Raw genomic sequence first — 24,436 nt, forward strand, 5'->3', positions numbered from 1 at the left:
CGGGGCAGGAGCGGCGGCGGCCGCGGGGCGCCCGGAGCGCAGAATGCGGCGCCCGGCGGCGCGGATCGGGGAGCGCTGCGGCGACTGGCTGCGTGGAGTTCGGCCCGGGGCCCGCGAGCACTTGCGTGTGTGAAGCGGGGAGATCCGGCGCGCTGCCCGTTGCCCGCCCGGCGGCTGCACGTGGGCGGGAGCGGCGGCCCGAGAGGAGCCCGAGGAGGAGGAGGAGGAGGAGGAAGAGGAGGGGACGCGCGGCGGCGCAGCGGGGGACCTGGGGCAGCCCGCGCGAAGCCCCGCCCCGGTCCTGAGCCCCGCGCGCGCGGGCGGGATGCCCCGCGGCCGCTGCACTTTGGCTCAAGCGCTGCCCTGAGCCGGTCGGGCCCGCAGGCGCCATGGAGCAGTGGCGGCAGTGCGGCCGCTGGCTCATCGACTGCAAGGTCCTGCCGCCCAACCACCGGGTGGTGTGGCCCTCGGCCGTGGTCTTCGACTTGGCGCAGGCGCTGCGCGACGGGGTACTCCTGTGCCAGCTGCTGCACAACCTCTCCCCCGGCTCCATCGACCTCAAGGACATCAACTTCCGGCCGCAGATGTCCCAGGTGAGCGCCCGGCGCGGCGGGAGGGCCCCAGGGCTCCGGCGTTCGAGCTGCCCGACGCGCGGACGGACCGCGGGGGCTCGCAGCGGCGGCGGCCCAGGCGCCCTGGCTGTGGCGGCCGTGCTCTGGGACGCGGGCGGGCGACGGGAGGGCGCGCCCCGGCCCTCCGAGCCGCGACCTCAGGAGGCGCGAAGTTGGCCAAAGTCCCTCCAGCCTGGGTCGCACCGCCGTCCTCCCCGCCCCCGGGCACTGCTCCGGTGCGGCGGTTCCGCGGTCTGCGCCGCCTGGGATGGGGGAGGCTGCCGCGCTGCGCTTGCTCTGCGGGGCCCTGCGAGTGGCCCCTCAGTGCCCAGGGAGCCTGCCGAGCCGGGTGTAAGCGTCGTGGGTCGTATCCTCGGGCCTCGCGCCTCCTGGCCGGACGCCGGTGGAAGAGCGGGCGCGGTCGCTGTGCCGGCCCGGGGCGCGGCTTGAGGGCCCGGGAGGGGCGCGGGGCGGGAGCCCTCGGGGCCGGAGGGAGCTGGGTTCGCCCCGGGCACCGCCCCCTCTCCGGCCTCCGCCTCTTCCAGGACCCGGGCCCGGGTCGAGCCGCCTCGAGGATCCCCAGGGCCACTTGGCGCCGGTCCTGGCCCCCATCGCTTTCCTAACACCCCCACCCCTCCTTCGGGCGCTGAGTGTGGCCTTTGTCGCGGCGGAGACACGCGTGCGGCCGCAGGGCCAGGCAGGAAAATGCCTGCCCCGCCGAACGGAGCTGCTTTTCTTGGCCTCTTAAAGGGAACTTGGCTAAGACTTGAGCAGAATAGAGGCTTCCATCCTCTTCTCCGGGGGTCGCGGAATCCTTACTGGGAGCAGCTTAGAAGAGGTCGGGGGAGGCAGAGGGGGTGCCAGCTCGGACCAACCAGCACCGACGAGGCGCCACCTTCCAGCCAGCTCAGCAGCCCCTCACGGCGCGCAGTGGCAACTCCATGTGGAGAGGGACCATTCACCAGTGGGACTTAGGACGTGGTTCCTGGGAAGGAGAGAGAGTGAGTCACTAGCGATTCCAGGCTGGGCTGCCGAGGCCTCTGCCCTTTGGTGGTGACTGCGTTCCCTAGGAGACCGGGCCCTTCTGGGCTGGGTTGGGGGGGCGTGCTGACAAAGGCAAGCCCTGAGGGGAAGGGGCCGCCTTCCCACTGGGTAATGATTACCCAGCACCGCCTTGGACCGGCTTAGTAGGAGCCCTCAGGAGCCTCCCTGGGAGCCAGCCCTTCTTCCCGCAGGGTGTCAGTGGTCAGGTGCAGGTGGCGGTCACCGCTGCAGAGGGCTTCCCCAGATGTGTTCTCAGAGCCCCACGGGGACTGGGAAGTCTGGACTCCATTTTATGGCTGGAGAAACTGAGGAGAAGGGTAGCTGTGAGGGAGCAGGGCTGGGCCTGGAACCAAGGCGGCTGCCTTTGATGTGAGTTCCAGGGGCTGCCCAGCGCTGACTTGCTGGGGCAGGATTTCCGGCTGCTTGCAGGCTGGGGCTCAGGGCAGAGGCAGGGCAGCTGGGTCAGCACAGAGGAGGCTTGGGAGGAACCCAGCCTTGCGTCGTGGAGTCGCTGGGTCTCCGGGCTGCCCCTCCCCAGCTGTGGTTTGGGAAGATGGGAAGAAGAGGGGGCCCTGGCTGTGGCAGGTGGCTTGGCTCAGCCTTTGCACTGGAAGTTCAAGCCAGAGACTTCCTGGGGTCTCTGGAGCCATTGGCCAGGCAGCAATATGAACCCTGACACAGGCCCCTTGAGCCCTGCTGCTGGGCCGGTGGAGGGGCGTCTGGGGGTCCCACTGCTGAGCCGGTGGAGGGTTGTCTACGGGCCCTGCTGCCTGACTGGTGGAGGGGTGTCATAAGGGCCCTGCTGCTGGGTGGGTGGAGGGTGTGTAGGGGCCTGGGCGGTAGGAGGACCAGATGGGTGTGTGTCTGTGTGGCTCTCTGCTCTGATTGAATCCTGGCACTGTCCCCTCCCAGGTAGGCAACGACCTCCAGAGCCTCAGTTTCCCCATCTGTGTCATGAGAATAGTCACAGCAGCCCCCTCTTAGCCATGCTGTGAGGATTTGCTAAGGGCAGGCACAGAAGGCACACCCTTAGCACAGTGCCCATGAAATGACCATCACCTGGACACTGGCATGTATGGATGGCCCTGTGTAGCTGAGGCTGACCTTGCCCTCCACTCCTCTGTCCCGTGGAGGGTGGGCCACCTTTGTACGACTGTTGCCTGCACAGGGATGGCTGCAGGTGGTCCCTTAACCCTCACGTTGGCTATGACGGCCCCATCTGTACGTTCACACGTGGAGAAACCCCTTTACTGCATCTGGCTGCACACAGGAGCTGGGAGAGGGACTTCATTTCTCTGTATGGCTGGTGTTTGTTATCTGGGAAACTCACTTTTTTTTTTTTTTGTCTTTTTGGAGATGAAGTCTTGCTCTGTCGCCGAGGCTGGAGTGCAGTGGTGCAATGTCGGCTCACCACAACCTCCGCCTCCCGGGTTCAAGTGATTCTCCTGTGTCAGCCTCCTGAGTAGCTGGGATTACAGGCATGTGCCACCTCACTCAGCTAATTTTGTACTTTTGGTAGAGATGGGGTTTCTCTATGTTGGTCAGGCTGGTCTCGAACTTCCGACCTCAGGTGATCTACCCGCGTCAGCTTCCCAAAGTGTTGGGATTACAGGCATGAGCCACTGCACCCAGCCTGTATTTTTAGTAGAGATGGGGTTTCACCATGTTGGCCAGGCTGGTCTCAAACTCCTGACCTCGTGATCCACCTGCCTCGGCCTCCCAAAGTGTTGGGATTACAGATGTGAGCCACCGTGCCCGGCCCACACCCAGCTATTTTTTGTATTTTTAGTAGAGACGATGTTTCACTATGTTGGCCAGACAGATCTCGAACTCCTGACCTCGTGATCCGCCCGCCTTGGCCTCCCAAAGTGTTGGGATTACAGGCGTGAGCCACAGCGCCACACCCATGCCCAGCTATTTTTTGTATTTTTAGTAGAGATGGGGTTTCACTGTGTTGGCCAGGCTTGTCTCGAACTCCTGACCTCGTGATCTGCTCACCTCAGCCTCCCAAAGTGCTGGGATTACAGACGTGAGCCCCGGCGCCTGGCTGAAACTCATATTTCTTAAGGGGTGGGGATGGGAGGGGGAAGAGGTCATCTCCACCCTTGGTGGTTGGGTCATAGAAAAATCACATCTGCCCTTTCTTACCTGCCCTGCTGTGGCCTAAGCACAACCTTAGGTGGGGGTTGCCGCCTGTGTTTAATAGGTGAGGCCGTCAAGGTTCGGAGAGCTTGAGTGACTCCTCACCACGCCACCACTCCTGCCCAGATCAGTAAGTGGCAAAACCAACATAGGGATTGCAGTCTCCCTCCCAAGACTGTTTATTTTTTTATTTTTATTTTTTTTTTGAGACGGAGTCTCGCTCTGGCGCCCAGGCTGGAGTGCAGTGGCCGGATCTCAGCTCACTGCAAGCTCCGCCTCCCGGGTTCCCGCCATTCTCCTGCCTCAGCCTCCCGAGTAGCTGGGACTACAGGCGCCCGCCAGGTCGCCCGGCTAGTTTTTTGTATTTTTAGTAGAGACGGGGTTTCACCATGTTAGCCAGGATGGTCTCGATCTCCTGACCTCGTGATCCGCCCGTCTCAGCCTCCCAAAGTGCTGGGATTACAGGCTTGAGCCACCGCGCCCGGCCAAGACTGTTTAAATAAATGATGACTGCAGACTTTCCTAAGCTGGCTTGCTGTCTTGCGGACTTTCTGAGGGATGTCCCTGGCCTCGTTCTTGGGTTGTCACGGTGTGTGTCTGTTTTCAAGGGGTGGCTGGGATGGGGGGTGGGTGCCTGTGATCCCTGGCTAGTGAGTTGCAGGGCCCCTTGAGGGCACATGCTGGGCAGTCTCCCACCTCCCTGCCAGTCATGGCATATGGGGCCGTCTAGCCCGGAGGCCTCTATCATGTTCCCTCCTTCCAGAATTTCCCCTGGCTTCTCATGGTGACATCCTATTTTCAGAGGACTTGGAGCGCCCCTCCCACTTTGAGTTTAATCTAGGCTGGGTTATTTGCCCTAATGGATCATCATAGCAATGTGCATTTATGCAGCACCTGCTGTGCACAGAACCGGGTGCTAGGAGGTGGTCACAGGGATCCCAGTGGCCCACCTGGTCATTTCTTCTGAAGCTGGCAGGATCTACTTGATTTTATTTTATTTTTTATCCAAAGTGCCTGGAAGCCCCATGGGTTTAATTAAGCTAATTGGGTATGGCCACAATCTGCTGACCCTCACAAGAGACTGAGTATGTCTGGAGCAGCTTCGGTTGGGAGGTCCCGAGGTTGCCTGTGCCAGCATCTCCAGATTGCACCCTTAGGGCACCACCCGCCCAGTCTCTGACTTGCACACATCGCCCTGGTGACCTCTTTCCAGTAAAACAGATCAGGCAGCCATTGCTGGAACACCACGCAAAGGCTTGGCCCCAGGCCTGCCAGAGTCTGTCCCCAACCTCCACCTCAACTCCCTGTGCTCCCTGCCTCTTCCCAGACACACCAGCCTGGCGATGTTTTTGGCACCCCCCCTCCAGGGCCTTTTTGATGTGTGCCATCATAAGCTGTGCGCTTGCTGGAAGACCTTGTCTCCTTCTAGCTTGGTTCTTCCTGTGGGAGCTGGTATGGGGGCTCCCTCCCCTTCGCAGCCTCCTTGGGTTTCACCCTCTCCCGACCCTGTCCTGCACGTGCTTCGAACCTCCATCTCACTCCTTCACTGTTCCAGGTGTCCCTCTGGCCTCATCCTCTCCGCTTTTTGTGTCATTACACAGTACCCTTGCTGCTCGTTCTGCAAAACTCAGCAGCTGGACAGCTGGAGAGTGTGAAGGGTGATCCTAACGAGAGACTGACTGTGTCTGGAGCACCTTTGTGTGGCTGCCTCCCTTCCAGGTCTGAGCCCCTCCAAGGCAGGGCCATGGCTGGGCTCGCTCCTCTCTGGGTCCCTCAGAACCTTGTGCCTTCATTCGAGGAATAATAAATAAATAAATAAATAATATATAATTAAATAATAAATAAATAAGTAATAATAAAACCCTACCGCATGCCACGCGGGCTTTGTGCCTGTGAGGGGAGGGAGGAGAACAGGCCAGGGCTGTCCCCACTCTCATGAGGCTTCTCGTCACACAAGGACCCCAGTAGATGTTGATGAGGAGCTTGGTAACTGAAAAGCGACAGGGAAATACCCGAAGGGCCCCCGGTGCCAGCAGAAGGAGCTTGGCTGGTGTAGCTGGGGCACTGGGCTGCCGGGAGCAGAGGAGGGGATGCTGGCTGTGAGGAAGACAAGGACGTCTTTTCTTTTTTAGGGGATAGATTGTATTTTCTAAAAAAATTTGAAAATATCTCAGTCGTAGGAAAGTTACAAGTACAGCACAGGTAACTTTTTCTTGAACCATTTGAGGGGAAGTATGGGGCTCGATGCCCTGCACCCCAAATGCATCAGTGCGTTTCCTACAAACAAGGTCATGCTCCTCTGTAACCACAGCACCACTGTCTCCATCCAGCCAACAGCAGCAATCCGTGACCCGTCCGCTTCTCCACAGTTGTCCCAGCAAATGCCCTTCACGGCATAGAGCTGCCTCAGGACCCTGGGCTGCCGGTGGCTGTGTCCCTCTCTGTCAACCTGGGCCCACTCCTCAGCCTTTCTTTGATGTTCATGACCTTGACTCTTTGGAAGGTTACAGCCTCCTTTGGTTACAGAATGTTCCCCCATCAGCAGGGTCAGGCACCTGTAGGGGCCTAGCTCAGCCTCCCTGCTGCATCCTTCCTGCTTCCTCCTAGCAGTTGGCACGGGGCTTGGATGTGCCCCATTGTGGGGCTTGGATGTGCCCCATTGCGGGTGATGTTGTGTTTAATTACTCTGTTAAGGTGGAGATTGCTTGATTTCACTGTAAAGTTACTTTGCTTCTCTTTGCCCTTAACACATACTTAAAGAAGATACTTTGAGTCAATATAAATATCTTGCTATTTGCTTCTTCTTTTCTCTCTCCTTTCCTTCCTCTCATTCTTCTCTGCTCATCTCTCTCACTCTTTTCTTCTTTTTCTTCTCATCCATCTCTGCTTTTCTTTTTCCTCTCTCCCTCCCTCATTCTGTCCCTGCCTGCCATGTCTCCAGTTTGGGTTATGGTTTCCTGTTTTATTCCATGCATATAACCTGTTACCATCATTATTTATACTGATGCTCACACAGTCTCAGGTTTGGCCAGTGAGAACCGTGTTACACCGGCTTTTGCTTCCCTGTGTCTTTTGATTCGTCCTCATCATTCTTCGATTGCAGAGGACATGTGAATACCGTGCCTGACTTCCTGGCACAAGATGTTCCAGGCTCACTTTGCATTTCCATCGTCCCAGCTTAGGAACCAGCTGTTTGTTCAAGGAGCTCTGGCTCCTTGGTAGTGGAGAGGGTTATTTAGAAGGCAAGATAGGCCAGGCGCGGTGGCTCACGCTTGTAATCCCAGCACTTTGGGAGGCCGAGGCGGGCGGATCATGAGGTCAGGAGATCTAGACCACAGTGAAACCCCGTCTCTACTAAAAATACAAAATAAAAATATTAGCCGGGCGTGGTGGTGGGCGCCTGTAGTCCCAGCTACTCGGGAGGCTGAGGCAGGAGAATGGCGGGAACCCGGGAGGCGGAGCTTGCAGTGAGCTGAGATCGCACCACTGCACTCCAGCCTGGGCAACAGAGCGAGACTCCGTCTCAAAAAAAAAAAAAGAAGGCAAGATCAGGGCTGGGCATGGTGGCTCATTCCTGCAGTCCCAGCACTTTGGGAGGCTGAGACAGGCAGATCATTTGAGATCAGGAGTTTGAGACCAGCCTGGCCAACGTGCTGAAACCCCTGTCTCTACTAAAAATGCAAAAATTAGCCGGGCATGGTGGCAGTCACCTGTAGTTCCAGCTACTTGGGAGGCTGAGGCAGGAGAATCGCTTGAACCGGGAGGTGGAGGTTGCAGTGAGCCGAGATCACGCCATTGCACTCCAGCCTGGGTGACAGAGCGAGACTCCGTCTCAAAAGAAAAAAACAAAACAAAAAACCCACAGAAATAGTGCATCTGCAGCATTAAAATTTCATGCAGGGAGGGAGATTAGAAAAAATATCTGAAAAGGCTCCTTGGAGGGACAGTAATGAAAATGAGGGTGAGAAACTTTCATCTTGCGAGCACTGGCATTCCCGCTGGGCAGGAGCCCGGGAGCATGGGGTGGGGTGGGGTGGGAGCCCTGACTGTTAGTGACAGGGATTCACCGGGAGTGGGACTTGAAGGCTATGTTGAGCAGGATCCAGGCTCAGGCCTGGGGTCAGCAGGAAGGACCCCAGGCCGCAAGGAGGGTATAACCTGGCATTGGCGAAAATAAGAGATTTCTGCCGAGTGTTGCGATTGCAAAAACCCTGGCTTTGGTGTGGGGCAGGATGAGACCGGGAGGAATGCTGGATGTGAGGTGTGGAGGCCGCTGTGAGAGTGACCTGCATCTGCCTGCGGTTTGGGCCTTGGAGATTAGTTGGGGCCCTGGCGTCAGGGCGGTGGACTTCTGGAGGCAGGACCTTGTTGGGGGTCTGGCGTGGGTGAGCATCCGCCCCACCCACGTGCCTCTGTTGAGCCTTTTCTTGCTCTGAGGCCCAGGTCATAGGATGTCTCCTCCCTGGAGGAAATCTTTCTGGTCTTCCTGGAAGGACACTGGGTTCTGGCCTGGGTGGTGGGCAGTGTGGTGGCCTCTTTCGAGGTGACTTGTGAGGACACATGTTCATCCCTGTGTCCAGGCCATGTCTGTGGGCTGTGGCTTCCCAGTTTGAGAGGTGGGATTCCCAGGACAAGGACAGCGTTGGCAATCTGGTGGGGCCAGTGTGGAAGACCCTGGCTTTACGCAGATGCCCAGACCCGAGCCCCCAGCTGAGGCTCCAGCAGGCCTCCCTCCTGACTGCCCCTGAAGTCACCTTCTTCTCTCCCGGTGTCCCAGCCTGGCCGCTGCCGTCTCTCTCCTAAAGCAGGCAGAGGTCTCTCCCAGTGTCCCATCCCAGCCATTGCTGTCTCTCTCCTAGAGCAGGTGGTGGCAGATGTTTCAGTGCAGGGCTGGTTGGTAAATATTTTAGGTTTTGTGAGCCAGACGGTCTCTGTCACGACTATGCAGGTCTGCCCTTGTAGCACGACAGCAGCCCTGGGTGGTCTGCAAATGGAGGAGTGTGACGATGCTCCCGTGAAATTTGTTTTTGTAGAATGAAATTTGAAATGTATATCATTTTCACATATCATGAAATATTATTCTTATGCTTCCCCCACCAACCTGCTCAACCATTTAAAAACATAAAAATCTTGGCCCGGCGCGGTGGCTCAAGCCTGTAATCCCAGCACTTTGGGAGGCCGAGGCGGGCGAATCACGAGGTCAGGAGATCGAGACCATCCTGGCTAATACGGTGAAACCCCATCTCTACTAAAAAAAATACAAAAAATTAGCCGGGTGTGGTGGCGGGTGCCTGTAGTCCCAGCTACTCAGGAGGCTGAGGCAGGAGAATGGCATGAACCCAGGAGGCGGAGCTTGCAGTGAGCGGAGATAGCGCCACTGCATTCCAGCCTGGGGGACAGAGCAAGACTCCATCTCAAAAACAAAAACAACAACAAACAAAAACATAAAAACCTTTCTTGGCTTGCAGGATGTACAAAATCAGGCAGTGGGCCCTATGGAATCAGGCAGTGGGCCCTCCAAAACCAGGAGGCGGGCCCTCTAAAACCAGGCAGCAGCCAGAATCTGCCACGCCCTGTCCTAGGTCCCCTCTTGCCGTCTCCTGCCCTGCCAGCCTGGTCTGCCGCACCCTATCCCAGGTGTCCCCCTTGCAGCCTCCTGCCCCGCTAGCTAGAGTCTGCTGCGCCCAGTCCCATGTGCCCCTCTTTAGGCCTCCTGCCCCACCAGCCTGGTCTGCGGCCACGTGTGCTGCAGCCACGCATGGTTTGGCGCTGCTACCCTGGAGGCACCCCCCTGCCTAGTGTCACCCCCACCGAGTCTCCCTGGCCTTCCGTACCCCAGTTTCAGGCACAGTGACTGCCTTCCTGTGCCTCCCAGTTCAGGGCCTTTCCCCTGCAGTTCCCTGAAGGGGAACCCTCTTGCCTGGCTCACTGCTGCCGTCTGCTTAGAGGCCTGTCCTGGAAAACCTTTCCTGCCCCCAGGCCCGCTCGGGCCCCCTGGCAAGGGCTCTTGGTCTCCCGGACTTTCCCCTTCCAGGTCGCACCGTTTGTCATGTTTACTGTTCCATTTGTATCTAAAGCTTTTGGCAGGGGCTGGTCAAACAGGAAGTGATCAGTAAGAGCAGAGCTTTCTCCCAGGCCCTTGTTGTGCCAGGAAGCGGACTGAGCGCCTCCATGACCGCAACCCCCACCCTTGGGCGGTCTAGAGGGGACTTAGCTCTCAGCCCCATTTTCCTGATGGAGGCCGGGCTCCTCATATCTGGAATGACACTGCCAGAAAGAGATCACTGGAAATGCTTGGAGACATGAAGAGTGGCCCGCAGGGGCGGCAGTGGGGACCGCACTGGCCTGCTCGGCCACACTTAGCATCTTAACGGGGGCCGTGTCCCTCGAGCTCGGCCTCGTTGTCTGAAATGGGATGACTTTGGCCACCTTGCAGACTCTTGGAAAGATTTGATGCAAAAAGTGTGTGCCTGGCACCCAGCATAGTTTCTACCCCACGGCAGGCCCCACTGAGCCTCAGGACATGGCACCCTCACCCCGAACCTGGTGGCTCACTCCCAGTGAAGGGCACTGGCCCTCGCCCGCTGCCTGCCCTCCCTCAGCATCAGAGCTGGGGGCAGCGGACGGCCTGAGGGAGCGGCTCTCCTCCTGGGGCTGCTGCCTTACCACCCACCTCTCCTCCCCTCCCCTCTGGCTGCCAAGTGGAAGCTAAAGCCCTGGGTGTGCTGCTGGGTGCACCTGGACACCGCACTGGTGTAGTGGGGTGTGGTTGTGGTCACTAGTGCCTGTCTGCAGAAGGAGGCATTCTGGGGCAGGCAGAATCAGGTGAGCCAGATGGTCCTGCAACACCTAAGTCTGAGATGGGGAAGGGAGCTGTTAATTGTCACATGAGGACCATGGGTGAGGAAGAAGCTGCCGGCGACGTGGGACGCTGAAGAAGGGGCCTCACCCCATCTCTTGCTTCTCCCCAGGGCCTCCTGGGTTGGACTGGGTAGAAGGTGGGGCACGTGCAGGCTTTGCTGTTGGCAGGGTCAATAGCAGGCTGTGCCACTCCTGAGCAAATGCGGTATGTAGATTCCTGGGGGCAGGGTGATGGTGGAAAGCTTCCTGGAGGAGGTGGTACTTGAGATGCTCTGAAAAGTAGATTTTGGTAGCTAAGGGTTGGAGACAGGTGGTTGGAGACAGGCTCTGGGTGGCCACAGGCTGGAGGTGCCACCACACTGCTTCATCCTGGATCATTGCTGGAAGGGGTGTTGCCGTTTCTGAAATCCATGTTCCAGCAGCAGTTGGGACAGAGGACGCTGCATGCCAGCAGCTCTGACGATTGGAGACATAAGGCAACGGCCGCCGCTCACTGCAGAGCTCGACCTGGCTGGCACCGGGCCACCTGCTTGGTGTCCTTCCCTCCGCCTTGCAGGGGATGGTGTTTCCCTGCAGCAGTGATGAGTCTGAGACCCAGAGAGATGCGTGATAGAAGGTTCCAGAGAGGTGGCCGTGCCCCATGGCTGGCGGGGCAGCTGGGTGGTGATCAGCCTCTGTGGTGTCAGGGTTGGGGGCAGCACCCCAGTGTCCTGGGGAAAGATCTTGTTGCCAGGGCCCCTCTGCCCTGACACACTCCCTTTCTCTATTCTGGATGGGTTTGTTTCAGGACCGCCCAGCACCGGCACCTCCCCTGGTCCTCGGAAGACCCTGCGCAGCACCAGGTGGGGGCAGCTCTGCCCCGGTTAATGGATGAAGGAGGGGACAGGTAATGGGCCAGTCTGAGATCACGCCGCTGTGTGGGGGCTGAGGCCTCGTGCCAGCCCATGCAGGTCTCTTGCCTCTGGAGCACCCCCCTCCACCAGCAAAACGGCCCATTGGGTTGCTGGGAGGTTGGGAGACAGAGAACGAGGTGCCTGAGTCCAGAGATGGCCCCAGGGCTGACTGGCTCTGTCCTCTGGCCACACGGCTCCCGGCCTCCTGATCCTCCTGCTCCCGGGTGGCTGGCGGCCCAGCTGTCCTCCACTCCACTCTGCTTGCCGCGCACCAGCTTGTGGCATTGGGCAGCAGACGCAGAAACCCTGTGCTTGTGTTCCTGACTTTCTGGAAGGGGCAGAATAAGGATGAATGGAGAGAGGAAGATGGTACTTTCAGATGAGAGACAAGGCAGGCAGGAGGCAGGGCCGCCTTCAGGTGACTCTGGCAGGCTCCCTGATGAGGTGGCAAGGCGGTGGGGTGTGCAGCTGGCGCTGCCTTCCCCTCACCACTAGCACCTGTGCTCCCCGAATGCTTTTTCAGCTGAGTGAGTTCAGCTGGGGCCTGCTGGGGAGCGTGAGGCCCTGGCAAAGTCAGCAGGCTGACAGCAGGAGGTCCTCGTGGGCCACAGGTCAGTGGTGGGGTTCTGGGACATGGCCGGAGGCGTGCCTGGGCTCAGGTCATTGCCTGGCTGCCTGTCCTGCCGGTGGCTATGGCTCCGGGCTCTGTGTCTCTGCTGCAGGAAGTCTCCATTGGCTCATCCTCCTGCCCTGTCAACATCCTTTGTCCGAGTTCCGGATGGCTGCGGCGTCCGCTCCTTCCTGCTGCCCTGGGAGCCCAGCTGTCCTCATGCAGCCCCTGCCTGGGGACCCATCTCCTCCGGGCCTGGCCTCGTGTGTGGTTGGGCACTGGGCGGCCGACACATTCCTAGGATGGAGACGGCACAGTGTTGAGCCTCTGACACCCGCTTTCAGATCCTGCCTCGGCACCTCGTGGCTGTCCCATGGCGCCTCTCTGGGCCCTGTATCCTGCTCTGTCAAAGGGGCTATTTTAGGAGCCCCTCCCAGGGGTTGGCTGAGGACCCGGCCCTCAGCCTGGTGCCTGGCAAGTGGGAAGTGCTTGGCTGACATGTCCCCCTACCCCTGCAGGGTGGAGCCATGAGCTCACCTCTCCGACGCCCCCACCCCTGGCATGGAAGCTCTTCTGAAGCCTTAGTGCCCCTCCCCACGTGCTCACTTGACACCTCTGGGGTGGGTGCTCCGGGACCTGCAGACCTGCTCTCACAATGGGGTCAGGAGCTGGCTGGAGGAGACCCTAAACCCAGCAAACTCCCCCGCCCTGCCCCCATCAGCTCTGATGCGCCCCCTTCACTGGGGCAAGCCCCATGCTCAGGTGCCTGGTTTTTGGTCCCCTGAAGCTTTGTGCTCTGAAGGACTCTTTGCCTGGCGCTGCGGACACTGTTTGGCTTCTGAATCCAAAAGATAAACAAGAATAACAAACCCAGGGCCGCGGAGGGGATGGTCTGGGCAGTGGGAGCTTGAATTTCGGGCCAGACTGAGCGGCCGTACCCCTGAGTTAGGTCTCCTCCCGGTGCATGGCAGCTGCAGGTTTTGCAATCCTGATGCTGCTAGAAACACGTGTTTCTGTTTTGTGGGGTTCATTTGTCAGTCTTTTTTTCTTTTTTGAGACGGAGTCTTGCTCTGTCGCCCGGGCTGGAGTGCAGTGGCTGGATCTCAGCTCATTGCAAGCTCCGCCTCCTGGGTTCACGCCATTCTCCTGCCTCAGCCTCCCGAGTAGCTGGGACTACAGGCGCCCGCTACCTCGCCCGGCTAATTTTTTGTATTTTTAGTAGAGACGGGGTTTCACCGTGTTAGCCAGGATGGTCTTGATCTCCTGACCTTGTGATCCGCCCGCCCTGGCCTCCCACAGTGCTGGGATTACAGGCGTGAGTCACCGCACCTGGCTCATTTGTCAGTCTTTAAAAAGTTTGTATAAGGGTGAAGAAAAATCATTTTAACAGACCCACTCCTTGTCCCCCTGGGCCAGCTTGGCCTTGAAGTCATCAATATTTCTGTTGGTTTGTTTTGTACTTTTGGTTTCAAAGGCAGCGCGAAAACACGGTATCTTTCCGTTCCCCACCAGGTGCTTGTCGGCCGTGGCCTTCCCAGGATCGAGGAGCCTGTCTCTAAGTTTGCTCAAGGCCTCCGAGCCCTGTGTTCTTTGAAATCTGCATGGGGTGGGAAGGGGGTGCCTGTCTGTCATCTGTTGTCAGGGACTTTAAAAAATGCTGTGTTGGGCCGGGCGCGGTGGCTCAAGCCTGTAATCCCAGCACTTTGGGAGGCTGAGACGGGCAGATCACGAGATCAGGAGATCGAGACCATCCCGGCTAACACGGTGAAACCCCGTCTCTACTAAAAAATGCAAAAAAAAAAAAAAAAAAAAACTAGCTGGGTGAGGTAGCGGGCGCCTGTAGTCCCAGCTACTCAGGAGGCTGAGGCAGGAGAATGGTGTAAACCCAGGAGGCGGAGCTTGCAGTGAGCTGAGATCCGGCCACTGCACTCCAGCCTGGGCGACAGAGTGAGACTCCGTCTCAAAAAAAAAAAAAAAAAAAAAATGCTGTGTTGGCTGCCTCCAGGGTCATCCTTCCACAGGGAGATCCTTTCTGCAGTGGCTGGAGTCGGAGGGGGTCCCCCAACCCCCCAGTGGAGGAGGTGGCGGTGAGATCCTCCTAGGGGACCCTGGGACCAGCATCCTCTGGCAGGCAGGCCAGGGAGGACAGTTTCCCCAGCCCTGCCCAGCCCTGCCTCTCCTGGCCTTACCCTCAAATGCCGTGTGCCTCCCCGCCCCTGATTTTGGACATACGTCCAGTTTTCAGCTACGTTTCTTGGAGAGACACGTAGGACATCTCCAGAGGCAGGGGGCGTGGGAGCTGTGTTTCCCAGGGCAGGTGGACAATCCATCCCCTTTGCCAGCTGAGGGGCAGAAGGCGTGGCCTTCCTGACTCAGGCGCTGCCCCCTTGACCTTGGCTACTCCCCCGAGTTTGAGGGCTATGTTTTAGTTTTTCTGGCTTATTCTGTCCTCCGGTGTGTCTGTGGTTGGCGTCTGGCAGGGGCTGCAGGCTGCGTGTTGAGGGGTGAGCTCTGGACACTTGCCTGCAGCTCCAGTGTCCCACCTCCGACCGTTGTCAGGAACCAGAGGTGCTGGGTGAGTGACAGCTGTCATGGATGGAGATGGACCGCCTGTCATGTCATTTGCCTGGGTGAGTGACAGCTGTCATGCATGGAGGGTGACTGGCCCCAGGGCCGTTGCCACGTGTCCCCGGTGCACAAGGTGCCTAGGCAGTCCTTGTCTAGCAACATTCTGTGTCCCAGGCCCCCTGGAGTGGCGGAAGGTTCTGGTCCCTCATGCTCATGAGCGCCACATCCTGAGACCCTCCTGCCCCCTGTGACTGGGCCATCTGTGCGTCCCTCCCCCAGGCCCCAGCTCATCTTTCTGCTGGGACAGGAGAGAGAAACGATCCCACAGTCATTTTGGTGAAAGCCAAGACCCCCTTCAGATCTGAGCTGTTCCATGTACAACGGCTGGGCTGCTCCTCAGACGGACACCAGGCACCCATTGGATGCTGGAGGTCCTCGTGGGATGCTGTGGGGGCCTCACTCTGCCTCAAGTCCCTCTTGGTTTTATCTGTTTTCATTCCAGAGCTGGAAGGAGGCAGGCTTGGGGCAGGGCAGCTGGGCGTGGCCCGGGCCTGGAGTTGGGCCGGCTGGGCTCGTCGACTCCCAGCACCTGAGCCTCGCTGCATTGTCACTCCCCTCTGGCCGGAGTCCCTGGCTGTAGGAGAGGCACACCCTTCATCCCTGGGGTGTCCAGGCACAGCGCAGTGTGGTTGGGACCTAGGGCTGGAGTCCTGGAGCTGCTGACACTGCGGGTTTTTGAACTTGACCTTCCTGGAGCCTCAGCTTCCTTCTCTGTAGGATGGGGATAAAAAGAATGGTTTCCTCAGTGGATGAGTGGGGCATACACCCGGAGTCCGTCCATGCAGTGGAATATGTGTAGATGAACCTGGAAAACGTGATGCTAAGGGGAGGAAGCCAGGCCTGAAAGACAAGTCCTGCATGATTCCCTTAAAATGTCCAGAATAGCAACTCCTGTCGCAGAACAGAAAGCAGATGCGCGGCTGCCGGGAGAAGGCGCTGGGGAGAGTGCCCATGGGCTTGGGGGTCTGTTTGGGGGCGTGAAAAAGTTCCGCAACTCCACAGTGTGGAGGGTTCGTGGTATTGTGAATGGATGACACTAAATGTCACTAACAGTGAGGTTTGTGTTATGTATACTTTACCACAATTAAAATAGCCTCTCCCTTGTGGGGAATGAAGGTCTCATTTCATCAACTCCCACCCAGAGGCAGAGCCCATCTCCTTACTGGGGCTCCAATCTAGGGTCTCACTGTCTCCTCCTCCTTCGAGGGTGAGGCCAGGAGAGGCGGAGCTTGTAGTGAGCCGAGATCCCGCCACGGCACTCCAGCCTGGGCGACAGAGTTGAGGGGTTCATGTGAGTGGCAGTCTCTGCCCAGAGTTGGCAGGTTTTATTTAATCCTGTTTTGTAGGGCTCTGAGGCTGCGCCCCCCAGAAACAGACCCTGAGATGGGAGGTGAGCCAAGTGTGGGAGGCCAGGTAGGGAAGGAGAGAGGCAGATAACATTGACCCAGCAGGTTGCTGCGGTGGGCGACAGGCTTGGCCCACTGAGCGCTGAGCGAGGATGTGGGGTTTGTGTCCAGCCCTCCTGGCTCCTGGTGAGGGAAGCCATGGACATGGAGGGGTGCTGGGGCAGGTTGGGGTGCCTGCCGCTCCTAGTAAGGGGATGGGTTCTGCCTTAGGGTAGGAGTTGATGAAATGAGACCTTCATTCCCTTCATTCTATGGAACGGCCTGTTGGTGCTGTCACCTGCCTTGGTTGGCGTCAGCAGGAAAAGGCTGGAGAAAGGGCCTTGAGGTGGATCACACCCGCTCTGGGCCGTGACACACGTTGGGTTCTGAGGGGCATGAATCACATCGAAGGCCTTGCAGGAGGGTGGGTGAGGCCTGCTCCCCACGGTAACACAGGGTGCAGACCTTGAGGGAAACTGTTGGCCTGAGAGACTGGAGGTTCTTGGAAGACTTCGGGGGCTAGTCAGAAAAGTGAGTGTCCTGTCTGGAAGTCCTGGAAGCAGAAGCCTTGTGTGCTGACCTGTCTGTCCATGGTGCAGTGCTGGGCGCAGTGCTGGGTGCAGGGCGTGACCTGTGTGTCCGCAGCACAGTGCTGGGTGCAAGGTGTGACCTGTCTGTCCACAGCACAGTGCTGGGCGCAGGGCATGACCTGTCTGCAGCATAGTGCTGGGCGCAGGGTGTGACCTGTCTGTGGCACAGCGCCGGGCGCAGGGCGTGACCTGTCTGTCTGTGGTGCAGTGCTGGGCGCAGGGTGTGACTCGTCTGTCAGTGATGCAGTGCTGGGCGCAGGGTATGACCTGTCTGTGGCACAGTGCTGGGCGCAGGGTGTGACCTGTCTGTGGCACAGTGCCGGGCGCAGGGTGTGACCTGTCTGTCTGTGGTGCAGTGCTGGGTGCAGGGTGTGACCTGTCTGTCTGTGGCACAGTGCTGGGCGCAGGGTGTGACCTGTCTGTCTGTGGCACAGTGCTGGGTGCAGGGTGTGACCTGTCCACAACGCAGTGCTGGGCGCAGGGCACAAGATGCAGGGCGTGTGTGGATTTTCTGAGTGGGTGAATGGTACAGTGAGGAAGAGGACCGTGTTAAGGAAGCTGTTTGCAAGTCCAGCCCGGAAACTGTAGCTTGCTCATGTTTGCCCTTGGGCAACTTGCTCAACCTTTCTGAGCCTCAGTTTACCCATTTACACAGTAGGAAGGGGTGGTGCACTCCCTGTCCTCCAGGTGGATGTGGAGTGGTCATACCCGACACAGGGTACAGGTGTGTGCTTAACCTAGCGCAAAAGCAGGCAGCACACGGAGGCCGCTGCCAATGTGACCACTCCTGCCCTGTGCCCTGGTCACCTCCCCTGACGTTCACTCCCATCTGGCGAGTGGCTGCCTTAAGGGGGGGCTGGAGGTTGGAGGGGCACTGTGGGCCATTCTGGGACCACCTCCCTGTCTAGGCCCTTGTGCAAGGGAGCCGGAGTTGCAGTGGGCCTGGGTATTCACCCACCCAGCAAGCGTTTACTGACCGCTACCCTGTGCCTGGCTCTGGGCAGACGGGCAGCCCTGCTCACGGCCCAGGAGGACACAGGCAGATACTGCAGAGGCAGTGCGGAGGGAGTGTGAGGAGGTGCTGGGCCCAGGTCATCCAGGGTCATCCTTCCACAGGTTTACCCAGTGCCCGCCTCCTCCGCCTCCCACCCTTCCCTTGGCATCTTCAAGGTGGTGATGGGGAGCTTCTCCGTGGACTTGTGAGAGACCCCTCATCGTGCAAGTAGCCAGTGCCTAACTCAGGTTAAGTGAAGAAGGAAGATGGGTCCAGTGGGCACATGAGATCTTGGGCCACTTGCATGATGCCTGGGCCTTGGCTGCCTCATCTGTAGAATGGGGCCATCATTTCTGCCTGGGTGGGGCAGGGTCTGGGGCTTCCTGGAGGAAGTGGCCTTTTAGCTGAGCCCTGCACGACGATCGGAGTGCACCAGGTGAGCGTGAAGAGAACGTTCTGGAACAGGTTCACAACACCCCAACCTCCACCTTCCTGGCCTGGTGATCTGAGGTCAGGACTCTGACCTGCTGGATCCTGCTTCCGCATCCTCATTTCCCTCCTGAATTGCCATGTTGTTTTTCTGCCCCGTGGTTCTTTCCCAGCAGTCAGCTGAGTGGGAATTCGATGCTTATACTAAGGCCTGGGGGGGGCGGGGCCCGCCTTTCGTCTTCCTCTTTAGGGACACGCAGGTGTCCTTTCTCTTGATGGGGGTGTTGATGGGTGGGTAGGCGTCTCACCAGCCGCACATTGGCAATGTCCCAGGGACAAAGGGCGAGGGCGTCACCCTTGTGCGGGTGTCTGGGGTTCCTCACCTACCACTTTGATCACTGGAATTGGCAGGGAGAACGTTGTGCTATTGTGAGCTCATCATCCTTCTCTGTAGGGCATGCGTGGGTTGGGCGCTGTCAGCTCGTCCGCCCTGGCTTCTTTGGGTCTTCTTCCTCTCCGGGGATGGTCTTCTGCACCGCTGCCCTTTGCAGATGGCCTTCCGGGGAGGGCCCACCTCCAGGGTCAGGACCAGAGGCCAGTGGCATAGGGATGCCGGGGTGACAGGATAACTCTCCAGTCCCGCCTGGGGGGCATGGGAGGGCGGCTGGTGTTACTATACACCAGAAGCCTGTTCTTTTGTGGTCGTGGGACTTTGACAAATTTCTGAACTCTTGAGTTTCATGGTACAGCACCAGTTTTTCCTGCACGGAGTGGGTGTGAGGATGCAGGGAGGTGACGCCTTGGGCGTGCTAAGCGCTCAACCAGGCGGGGCGGATGCTGGACAGATGGTCGCATTGAGGTCTCTGCGTCTGTGTGCAGACGGGGGAGCTTGTCCAGATCCCCTGTGCCCATGGGCCTTCCTTGGGCCCTCCGTGGCACTGGGTCTTCACTGCCCGCTGACTCAGGGTACCAAGGCAGGGCTCCCTGGGGATTCCTTACTGTTGCCTTCTCTCTCCAGGAGGGAGGCTGGTTGGTGAGCCAGGCAATGGCTTCCCCAGTGCCCGCCTCCTCCGCCTCCCACCCTTCCCTTGGCATCTTCTAGGTGGTGATGGGGAGCTTCTCCATGGACTTGTGAGAGACCCCTCATCGTGCAAGTAGCCAGTGCCTAACGCAGGTTAAGTGAAGAAGGAAGATGGGTCCAGTGGGCACATGAGATCTTGGGCCACTTGCATGATGCGTGGGCCTTGGCTGCCTCATCTGTAGAATGGGGCCATCATTTCTGCCTGATGCCTCCAGGAGTGGGTGGGAGGAGGGTTTGGGCAGGTGTCTGCAGTCAGGTCCCCCTCGCTGGAGTGACTAGCAAAAGCCGCCGCTGCCTTCGGATCTGCATGTGTGATGACTCTTGAGGGAGGCCCTGCGGACGACTCCGACTGTCTGTGCTCCGTGCTCTGGGTGACAAGTTCCGTCTTCTGGTGTTTCTTAAGGAGATGTTTCTCAGGGTGGCTCAGGCTTGCAGGAGGCGGGCCGCCCCTTGGCTACTCGTGTCTGCAGGAGCCAGCGGCAGGGACGATGTCTGCTTTTAATAATGACTTGGGTTTTCCACTGTTTTCTTTGGGTGAATCTCCATTTTTCTACATTAGCTAATGATGCAGTGTGTTCCTGGAGCCTCCCCGACCCCCGCCCTGCCCCAGCATCGGGGCGCCTGGGCTGCCAGCCTGGAGATGTTCTTAGAGAAGGCTCAGACGGACGGGTACCCAGCAATTCCTGACTGTTTAGTTAGCGGGAGCCGAGGGGGTTGCCCGTGAGGACAGATGCCTTACCTGGGAGTGAATAACCGAGTCAATAAATCCAGGCCATAAACCTCACCTTTTGAAGCAGTCGTGTGTGTTTTATGGGGTGGCTGATCTGTGCGGTGACTTCTTGGCAGCATGAATTCTCGGGACTTCGATGTGTGTGTGGGTGTGTGTGGCTATGGGTGATTCCGAATGGCCTTTGGGGACAGGAACTGGGGCTTGGTCTGCATCTGCGCTGTGTGACCTGGGGCGGAAGACTCCTCTTCTGTGCCTGTCTGCGTCTCTGGTGAATCCGGGCCGTGCTGTCCACTTCCTCAAGGTTGTTTTCTGCCCTTTGAAGTGACCAAGGGGATCCACAGTCCCAGGAGGCTTTTTTTGCCTGCAGAGGTCTGTGCACTCTGTCGGGATGCCGTTGGACCAGGAGTTGCCGTTTCTGTTGGGGGAAGCCCTGGCTGCCTCCCCATCGTGAGTCAGGACCTGGGTGCTGCAGGTGGCCCCAGGCTGTGGGTTTTGTTGACAGCTGGGGACCCATGACTGGCTCAGCCCACACCCTGGACTGGCTCCTGGGGCCCCTGTCCTGCCCTGCTCCTTCCCGCACTGGCCTTGGCCCAGCATGTCAGCAGCCTCCACACGCTGGCCATGGTTGTCCTTTGCAGCATGAAATGGGTGGCCTGGGCAGGAGGCCAGTGTCACAGTCACGACTCGCCTCCCCAGTGGAGTGGTGGGGGCCCCCCAGCCTTTCTCTGGCATTGCCGTCTGGTGGCCTGGGAGGGGTGGGCTGGCTCCTGGGCTGCCCCTCTGTGTGTGGGTGGGCCGTGGGTCTGGCCAGGACGGTTTGTAGGCTAGAGAGTCATTGGCCTAGAACATGTGGCTGCCTCTCGGGTTCCTGGGGCACAGTGGAGTCACCGGTCCCACAGTGCCTGCTTGCAGCTGCTCCTGGGCTGTTGCGGCGACCCAGATGGTGATCAGTTAAACGCTGAGGGGCCAAGTGGGCCCGGCCCCCAGAGGGCTTTCCCTGCCCCGTGACAGCCCCTCACAGCAGCAGTTACGATTGTTCCATCTGCAAGCTTTGGAGACTGAGGCTCAGAGGGCACACAGACTCTGCCTGAATTCGCCGGGGGGAGCGATGGTGGTAGTGGAACCCAGGGCTTCCCGGTCCAGACCTTGGTGACCCTGCTTCTCGCAGGAGGCATCGTAGGCTCCTGAGATACTGCGACTTGCACCTGTAATGTATATTTTTTTTTTCAAAAAGGAAAAGATAGAATTTTCACACACCATTCCCTTCTCATGCAAATGAACCTTGGGAGAAATTGGCCTGTCATCTCTTTGGGTGTATTTTGTGGTCATTTAGCTGCTTAAATGAAACATCTGTGAAGCAGGGAGAGCCAGGCTGTAGATTGAAGCAGGAGTACAGAAGCCGTTTGCATTTACCATGATCGAGCAGTGGCCTGCTAGGTCAGGGGCTGCCCTGCGGACGGACGAGACCATTTGACACCAGAGGCTGTGGGGCAGGTGACAGGCCCGAGGCTTTCTGCTGCCTGCCCTTGGGGCCTGAGGAGAGGCAGTTTTCTTGTTGGTGGCTGGGCCGGAGGCTGGGGCTGGGCTCTGACGTTGGAGGTGCTGGGCCAGCAAGGCTGGGCTCAGGGAAGGAGCCATCCCCATTTCTGCAGCCCCACATGTCTGTCAAAGGGCCCAGGCGCCCCAATCACAGGCTGTGTGTGCCGTGGACAGCCTCGTGATCGCCACCGCCATGCCTCTTTGGGCTCCTCTGTAGAATGGGCTGCGGGGGTGGTCAGGTGAGGTTTGGCGAGGTCCCGTGAGCCTCGGTGGCCTTGTGTGGGCCAAGGTCCCTGGCTCCCAGCGAGCACCGAATGTGGGGCCGTCCCCCAGCCTCCACTTGGGAAACTACCTTTTTACGAGTCTGTGTTTTCGAGACATGGCAGGTGGGGGTTTTCATTGTGTCGCTGGCTGTGTGGGGTCGTCGGGTGGGGCCCTTCCCCAGGCTTTCCTGTGCCCAGGGAGCTGAGGACCTGGCATTTGTGAGTGATTAGCCCTTGGGGCAAGAGGGAGATGGTTGAGACCTGGTCTGTCCTTCAAGGAGTCCTGCAGAGTCTGTGGGGAGCAGGAGGAGTGTGGCCATTGTGGGAGCTGTTGAGTGGGCAGGGAGGGTGGAGGGGCAGGACAGCAGAGCAGCGGGTGCTGAGGCCGGGGGTGCAGACCACCCTGCATGTCTACGGGGGTGGCAGGAGCTCTGAGCCACTGCCTTGAAGGCTGCAGGGAGGCAGGGCCGGCTTCATCCTGGGGGTGCCAGGGAGCCCTGGGCAGGGTTGGTGCGGGCGTGGTGTGCTCAGATTTAGCTTTGGAAAGCTCCACAGTGTCCGTACTACAGGGACTGCTGGAGGAGGAGGCCTGGAGTCCCAGAGGCTGTGGCAGAGGCAGATGGGGGTGTCCAGGCTCGGGGGTGGGGAGAGAAGTAGGAATGGAGAGAGACAGACGGCCCCGCTGGAGCGCAGGAGGAGTGGGTGGGCTTGGGATGGACTGGACTTGGGTGATGAAGAAGGTGCTCTGGGGTCAGGCTTGAGCAGGGCAGTGGGCAGTGGGGCCCATCTGGAGTTGGCCCTAGGGGTTCAAGTCCCCCATTGGCCAAGGTTGCAGGGATGTCTGGGCTCTCCCAGCGGCCTACCTGATATCTGCCCTGAGCAGAGTTAGGGGTGTTTCAGCTCCGCCCCTGAGGTTCCCTGGTTGGTCCCGGGCTTCTCCTTTCAGTGGCGCTGATGCTGGTTGGTGCCCAGGTTTGCTGGACTTGAAGGTGGGAGGTCAGTGGTGCTGGTGGATCTAGCCCCAGCCAGGGAGTGACCAAACTTAGCAGCCTCTGGTATAGCCAGATCCATGGAGAGAGATGTCTTTGGCACAGACTGAATTCCAGGTTCTCCCTCCTTCCTGGTTCCTTGTATTCTCTACCAGGCAAACAGCGCAGCGGTGAGAAGCCGCAGTTCATCCGGCAGGAGGGAAGCAGGTGCAGATGCTTGTACTCGCAGGCCTGGCGGGCACGGTGGAATCCAGCTCTCTAGGGAAGTGTGAATCCCGGCATGTGGGATTCATCTCAGGCAACGAGACGGCTTTCACCGACACCCGGCCAAACTGCCTCAAAACCCAAAACAGTTGTCTCTTATTTTAAAGTGGTTTTTGCCTGTGGAAAGAGTGGTTTTTCTTACAAAAGGGCACTGCCTTAGATTGATTTTTGGGGGACTCACTTATTGCTATTGATCCGTTAAAGCTTTAATCAGGAAATAGCCTTGCAGTGGTTCTCAGTGAGGCGCGTTTGCTGCAACTAAGGGTGGCTGTGCTGTCGCGAGCCGGTGAGCCAGTCAGCCGGGGGTCTCGCCCTCCAGATCTGAGCTGGGGACAGGGCCCTGCCAGGAGTGAGCCCACGGCTGACAAAGGACAGTGCCATGGTCTGAAGCTGCATGAGAGGCAGAGGCCGAGGGTGGCTCTCTCTCCCGACTGCCAGGCTCTGTGATGGGACACTGTGTGGCCGGAGGGTGTCCCTGGGCGGCCCCAGAGCGCGGGTAGCGTAGGCTTTGTTCTCTAGACAACCAGTAGCTTCATCCAGGCCCCCCGGGATGACCCCAGGGGTAGGGACCCTGAGGACCGTGGGACTGGCCCTGAGCACGTTTCTCTTCCTCTTCATGTTGCCCGGCACATGGGTGACACCAGAGCTTTGCCAGCGCATCTCTGAGCTTCTCTTGCCTTTTGGTGGTTCCCCCCGCAATGACCTTTTAAAATGTATTATTTATTTATTTAATTGGTACATAATAATTGTATGTTGTTTATGGGGTACGTGTGACACTTGGTTACACATACACCATTGTTTATGGGGTATGTGTGACACTTTAATCCATGTACACCATGTGTAATGATGAAATGAGGGTCATTAGGATGACCATGATCTCAAACATGGGGCATTTCTTTGTGTTGGGAACATTTCACGGCCTCTCTTCTAGTTATTTTGAAATATACAGTAAGTTATTGTTAACTATAATCCTTCTCCTGTGCTTCTCAGCACTAGGACTCACTCCTGTCTGATTGCATGTTTGCCCCCATTAACCAACCTCTCTTCACCTTCCTGTCGCTCCACCCGGCCTCTGATGTCCATCATTCCACTCCCTCCCTCCATGAGATCAATTTTTTTAGCTTCCACATATGAGAGAGAGATCATACGATATTTAGCTTGTGTGTGTGTGTGTGTGTGTGTGTGTGTGTGTGTGTGTGAGACAGAGTCTCACTCTGTTGCCCAGGCTGGAGTGCAGTGGTGTGATCTTGGCTCACTGCAACCTCTGCCTCATAGGTTCAGGCCATTCTCCTGCCTCAGCCTCCTGAGTAGCTGGGACTACAGGCGCCCGCCACCACGCCCGGCTCATTTTTGTATTTTTAGTAGAGATAGGGTTTCACCACG

The 24,436-nt window shown here is 58.5% G+C and overlaps 1 protein-coding gene across 1 annotated transcript in view; it reads left to right on the forward strand.

The window, feature by feature from the left end:
* The first annotated feature begins 295 nt into the window (after positions 1–295).
* Positions 296–24,436, forward strand: part of VAV2 (vav guanine nucleotide exchange factor 2) — a 228,344-nt gene continuing 204,203 nt past the window's right edge. Inside the window, exon 1 of the mRNA XM_030919729.1 lies at positions 296–593. Within this exon, the coding sequence (XP_030775589.1) occupies positions 390–593 (204 nt within the window). The 5' untranslated portion in view covers positions 296–389. The remainder of the gene's footprint in view (positions 594–24,436) is intronic.

Source organism: Rhinopithecus roxellana, chromosome 16 (assembly GCF_007565055.1).
Source record: "Rhinopithecus roxellana isolate Shanxi Qingling chromosome 16, ASM756505v1, whole genome shotgun sequence".
NCBI lineage: Eukaryota > Metazoa > Chordata > Mammalia > Primates > Cercopithecidae > Rhinopithecus > Rhinopithecus roxellana.